Source organism: Morone saxatilis, unplaced genomic scaffold (genome assembly GCF_004916995.1).
Source record: "Morone saxatilis isolate NCDOM2014 unplaced genomic scaffold, NCSU_SB_2.0 Contig24, whole genome shotgun sequence".
In the NCBI taxonomy this organism is placed as follows: domain Eukaryota; kingdom Metazoa; phylum Chordata; class Actinopteri; family Moronidae; genus Morone; species Morone saxatilis.
Window position 1 is genome coordinate 26,092,619 of NW_023339807.1, and position 5,532 is coordinate 26,098,150.

Below are 5,532 nucleotides of genomic sequence, written 5' to 3' on the forward strand. Positions count from 1 at the left end.
GGGGGGGGGGGGGGTTGCATAATTTCCTGTTTGTATCTTAAGTTTTTATCTAAGTCTTAATCATGTGACCTACACGTGTCGCAACACCGACTCACTACAGAGGAAATCAACTCGTATGAGGTAAACATAGTCTGTCATATTGATTGTTCACATATAATAATAATACAAACCCACATTTGATTTGATTCATCCATAAATTGATCAACAGATATCTGATAATCAGATAATCAGATAATTGAATAAATAAAGTCATAAATTCACTTGTTCCAACTTCTTCTGGTAAACATTTTTGTTATTTTCTGTCAATTTATGGATGAAACAAGTATCAATGCTGACAATAATCATTAATCTCAGCCCCCGATAAGAACAATAAATAGTCTGACTTAACATTATCTCAACACCACTGTGACAGGCACTGTAAATTAATAATCATATTAATAATCATCCTCCAGTCACACAAACACATACAAAGCAGAATACATGATACTGATTGATTATTGATCCCAAATGTCTTACTGAGGAGGAAGGAGGTTCGAGGAGGAGGCAGCGAGCCCGCGGAGCTCAGGAGGACGAGGAGGAGGGCGACTGATGGAGCCATGATGGAGGATAAAGACTGAGACGTGTTCCTCCTCTGACACTCAGCGCCGAAAGAACTCGCCACAGCTTCCTCTTTACAGCGGTCGGAGGTCAGAGGGGAGGAGGAGGAGGAGGGCTGAAAGCATCTCTGAGCATTACCATCAGATAAATGCTGCATGATGCGTTCAGTGACATGAAATCCGCAGGAAGTCATCAGCTGTCAGAGGAGAAGAAGAAGTGACTGTTAGTTTCTCTGAAAGCCAGTTAGAGCAGTTTCACATATTGCTCTGATTCACTTCATCCTGTTTCACATCCTCCTATACTCTGGTTTCACATTTCACCCACTGGCACACCAACAAACAACTGTGCGGGCCGACCCAGTGAAGCTTCTGCTAGCCGTCCCCCTGTGGTTCTGGGAAGCAGAAGCCACAGTTCACCAACAGGATTCATGTGTCCCATACAGAATTGTCCCCCACTCAGAGACATCAAGAGAGCAAACCACAGACTGTGGTTATTGCAGACTCATCAGTTAAAAATGATCTACCTGGGGGGCATGAACCGGCCATATATTAGAAATCATATTTAAAACTTCTGGCTAAAGATAACATATATAATATAATACAATATTGATTCATCGTCGGTAATAAGGTAATGACTAATTGGGAGGTCAAAACATAATCTGGATCGGTGTGTAGATTATGCTAAAAAACAAAATGTCTGGACTTTACTCTGGAATCCTGTTCCAATCTCTACCGGTAGCCGATCATAGGCAAACGTGCCTGCAAACGGCTGCAAACACAAAGAATCCCATTAGGACCGGTCCATTCCTTCAGAGGCTCGGGTTCCACCCTTATCTGGTCCTGGCTGCACCACTTTCTCTCTTGCAGTGTATTTGTGGATAGTTTGTAAGTTTTTGCTTTTGCTTCATTTCTTGTGATGCAGCATTTTTATTCTGTTGCGCGTTTTATGAGTACATTTTATTATTTGGTTTTTGTCATCAATTCCATCTGTTTCGCTGATTTTGCCTTTGCGTCTGCGGTTTGCCCTTGTCGGCCACCGTGACAATTTGACCAGTCGTATGACGTTATAGCCGCCATGTGACATTCCAGCCGCTGCTTGTCAGATGGTGGATGTCCAGAATAACAATGTGGGTTCAATAGATAACTAGGCAGCCTTTTTGTGAAACCTGGTGTAGATTAGGAGAGAAATTTATGTGGGATGTTATCATATGACAGCTTAGTAATTGCATTTATCTCATTAATAGACTCAATTGGCTTCTGTCAGAGTGTAAATTAAAAACTAACTCAATGCTTAATCGACACTTTCTGACCTGCAGTTCCTTATATATAGTCATATGATATTGAACATTTAATAGTCTTCCCACATAATCCTTTCCTATCTGTTCCTTATTTAACTGAACTTTTGAATTCTATTAATTAGATTTACCAAGCCATTAGGCAAAAACTTCCTACAGCAGAATGTCTATCCGACAGCTGCTTATAGCTATAATAATTTAATTAATAATAAATAACATGAACATGATATAATATAATAATATTAAATAAAATTGGTAAAACCACCTAAACATCGCCAATTAAAGCAGTAATACAAGGAAATTCGGAAAGGAAATGGCGTCTTTCAAATGATTTAGGAATTATCGCTCAATTTTGGCTAAAATAATCTTAAAACCTATAAGAAAAGGCCCCCTCGTAATGCCAGAGACCTATTACTCAGCCACTTTAATAGAAAGGAAAATAAGGAACAACCCAGGTCCTCTTACAGCACTGATAGCCAGGCATGACATGAGAGTCACGCTCTAGAGCCATGTATCCCATAAATTTAAGTAGCAATGACTTCAGAGTAATTATATTAAATAACAGCGCTGATGATAAAGAGAATTAACATATTTTAACCCAACTTGTAAATGAGCTGAACAAATGACACAGAAAATGTAGAAACAGTCGGTTTTATTAAGGATATTTCCCCTAGCAGCAAACCTGTGAACACAGCGGGACGCTAACAGCACGTCAACCAATCAACCAATCAGCTTGGATGATCAGACGTGTTTGCTCGGACTCTTTAAGGATCGTCTGGTGAAAACATTCAGTTCTGTTGAGGCCAGTTTGTGGCTTTCAGGCTTTTCACAACAGGAGTAGTGACATCGCTTCCTGTGGGCGGGGCAATCTCTGACGATTTTTCCGGCTTTCACACAAGACAGTTTGAAAGAACAAATCAGAAGTTTCCAATTTGGAGCTTAAAGAGGCAAAAATGTTGGTGTGAACACACCACTGGAAGATTAGGTCAAAGTACGATGGTTTTAGTAACGTTCACACTTACGTCGCTCAGTGGCTTCAAAATATAACGCTGTAGGTGTCACTTTTACTTTCTGGACTCAAACAAACACAGAGTTTGAAAACAGGAGACAAGTATGTTACGTAACTTACGACCTTTTCCTAAAGCTAATCGCGTCATTTTTATGCCTAAACCTCCACAAACTCGCTTGGCTGATCTCACAGATGCTTGCACTTTGCTGAATAGACCTTTTTCACAGCAGCTGTTTTGACATAGAATAGTAGGGTAAACACAGATGTTACCATTGATACTAAGTAAGGCTCTGTTCCATTTAGTGTAGCAGAGCCTTTCCAGTGAGCACAACATGACCCCTCCCTCTGTTTGACCTGAATGGAACTGAACCTTAATTGGTGTTTACACGATGTCAAAATGGCTGCTGTGAAAAAGTATTTGTCCACAGCACAGGATGAAATTAAAATGTTCCAGGACAACACACATTATTTCCAGGATATCTTGTCATTTTAATCAAATTCCAAGTGTTTCCATGCCTGAACAACTAGTCTGTAAATTTCCAGGTTTTCCAGGATGTGTGTTTACCTTCGGGGAACCAATAAATGTACTTAAGCCACCAAATGTAGGGGCTTGGTTCCCCGTAGAGCGTCTGTCTGTTAGATATGCATTGATGCTCACTAGGAGGAAACCTACAGCGTTGTGTTCTGTGCGAGGACGTGTCGAACATTTGAGCTCTTTGACGTCTTTCAGGGTTTTTAGAAAGCGCTGACGTCGGAACCAGAAACTGAACAGCAGCACAGATCAGATCTGTTACATCATTCATCCGTCTTTGGTGTAACATCACGAACATTCGTTACATTCCTGACTGTCAACGATAGAAAGCTCAAGGCGGGTTAGAAAAATAAAAACCTGATCCAGCACAGCCTCTCCCAGCAGAGACAGACCGGGGCAGAACCAGTTCTCCTTGTAAGGCTTACAGTTCACTTTGAGTCCAACGTGGTTCTCGTCTTCAGGACGTTTGGGTTCGAGGTTCATTCCAGCAGTCAGTGAGTGAGACATCGGTCTCAAACCTTTACTACCGTCCACAAACGTTAAAATAAGATCCAACAGCAGAAAAACTCTCAGATTTGAAGAATAAATACAGGAAATATGAATACAAAGGTCAGAATATTTGGATAAAATGTAACATTTCAAAAATAAAGTTTTCATATTTGGAGACAAAAGTCAGAGCTGCAGCCATTAATCAATCAACAGAAAAATAATTGTATAAAATAATATGTAATAACTATTCTGATAATCAGTTAAAGTCCCCATGAAGTCAGAATTGATATTTCAGTGTATCTGTCCAACACTGACAGGAAGTCCTGTTTCAGGTATTTTCAGGTCGGTATTTTAGAGTCGAACACATCCTCCGGGACCGACGGAATAACGTTACAGTACCGAAGTCATTTACAGAGTTTCCTTATAGAAAGATTGATCAGTAGCTAACTGCTAACTGTTAGCTCAGTCAGCCGAGCAGCTAAGCTAACTGACACAGCCAAACCCAAATCAGTACTGGATTCCCTGTTGGTCTCAAAGATGGTGTTCGGTCCCGGGTCCGGCTGTGTTCAATGGAAGGCAGACGCTGACGCTAGCTCATAGTGCTAGCTGCTGTTGGCTGCTGTAAACACCAATCAGTATCCACGACAAGTTCCTCCCTAACTTTTTACAGGAAACAGTAAATATGAGGAAGCACACAGAACTCTGCTTCCTGTTTCGTGGGGATTTGCCTCTGAAATATTTCTTTCTGAATATCTGACAAAACATTTACAGACTTCACCTTGGACACGTTATAGACCAAACAAATAATCCTGAAAATAATCTGCAGATGAATCAATAATGAAAATAATCTTTAGTTGTAGAACTAGTCGGAATTTCTTTTATGTTTTCAGAATAAAGTTGTAAAGTAACTTTCTAATATTTGGACTCTTCAAATATTACAACTTTCTTCTGAACTTCATTCTCAAAATCTTTTGATTTTTTATCCCGAACACATTGTGAATGAATCCTTAATCCTTCGGGGACAAGTCTTTTTTAAATCCCAGATTGTTGGTCTTCCAGTCTCATGAGTCCAGTTTAATAAATACTGAGTCGGTCTGTCTGAACTGCAGTGAACAGAATCCTTCTACATTCGGGTTTTGCTAAAAAAAAAAGTTTGAAACGTAAAAAATATGTCAAACTTCCAGAGGAACTTCCTCAGGGTCCTGCAGTCCTGGACCACCTCGAGCAAGGCACTGAACCCCCCGCTGGCTCCAGGGGGCGCTATAGACACTTTAATGGGACATCATCTCCAGCAGTGGAAGGTTGTCACTGCCGCGGCGCTGCTGAGCAAGGCACTGGACTTACATTAACATTATTTACAGGTTCTGAGAGGGTTGAGAGAGAAATCCGATGACTAAGTGCAAACTGGATAATAAAGTCATCATCATCTTCATCGTCTCTCTGCACACCGACTCCCATCATGCACTGGGGTTAAAGCGGAGACGAGTCGACTTTCTGAGGGTTTGTGGGTCGAAGTGGAGGAAGAGGAGGTCGTCTGCAGACAGGAAACAACAGATTATTGATCAGTATACACTGTATCTTTATGGATGATATTGATCAGTATATACTGTA

At 40.7% G+C, this 5,532-nt stretch overlaps 3 protein-coding genes across 3 annotated transcripts in view; 1 reads left to right on the forward strand and 2 right to left on the reverse strand.

The window, feature by feature from the left end:
- The window catches only part of LOC118336456 (semaphorin-4A), a 16,645-nt gene extending 15,859 nt beyond the window's left edge, over positions 1 to 786 (reverse strand). Inside the window, exon 1 of the mRNA XM_035673114.1 lies at positions 517 to 786. Within this exon, the coding sequence (XP_035529007.1) occupies positions 517 to 754 (238 nt within the window). The 5' untranslated portion in view covers positions 755 to 786. The remainder of the gene's footprint in view (positions 1 to 516) is intronic.
- LOC118336472 overlaps positions 1 to 5,532 on the forward strand; it is a 744,338-nt gene that overhangs the window by 178,777 nt on the left and 560,029 nt on the right. The gene's annotated exons all lie outside the window — the stretch shown is intronic.
- adam15 (ADAM metallopeptidase domain 15) lies at positions 3,275 to 5,458 on the reverse strand (the record flags this gene model as incomplete). The annotated part of the gene is given in 1 exon segment (XM_035673116.1): positions 3,275 to 5,458. A coding segment is annotated over 1 exon segment (67 nt), but the record flags the coding sequence as incomplete, so codon positions are not given.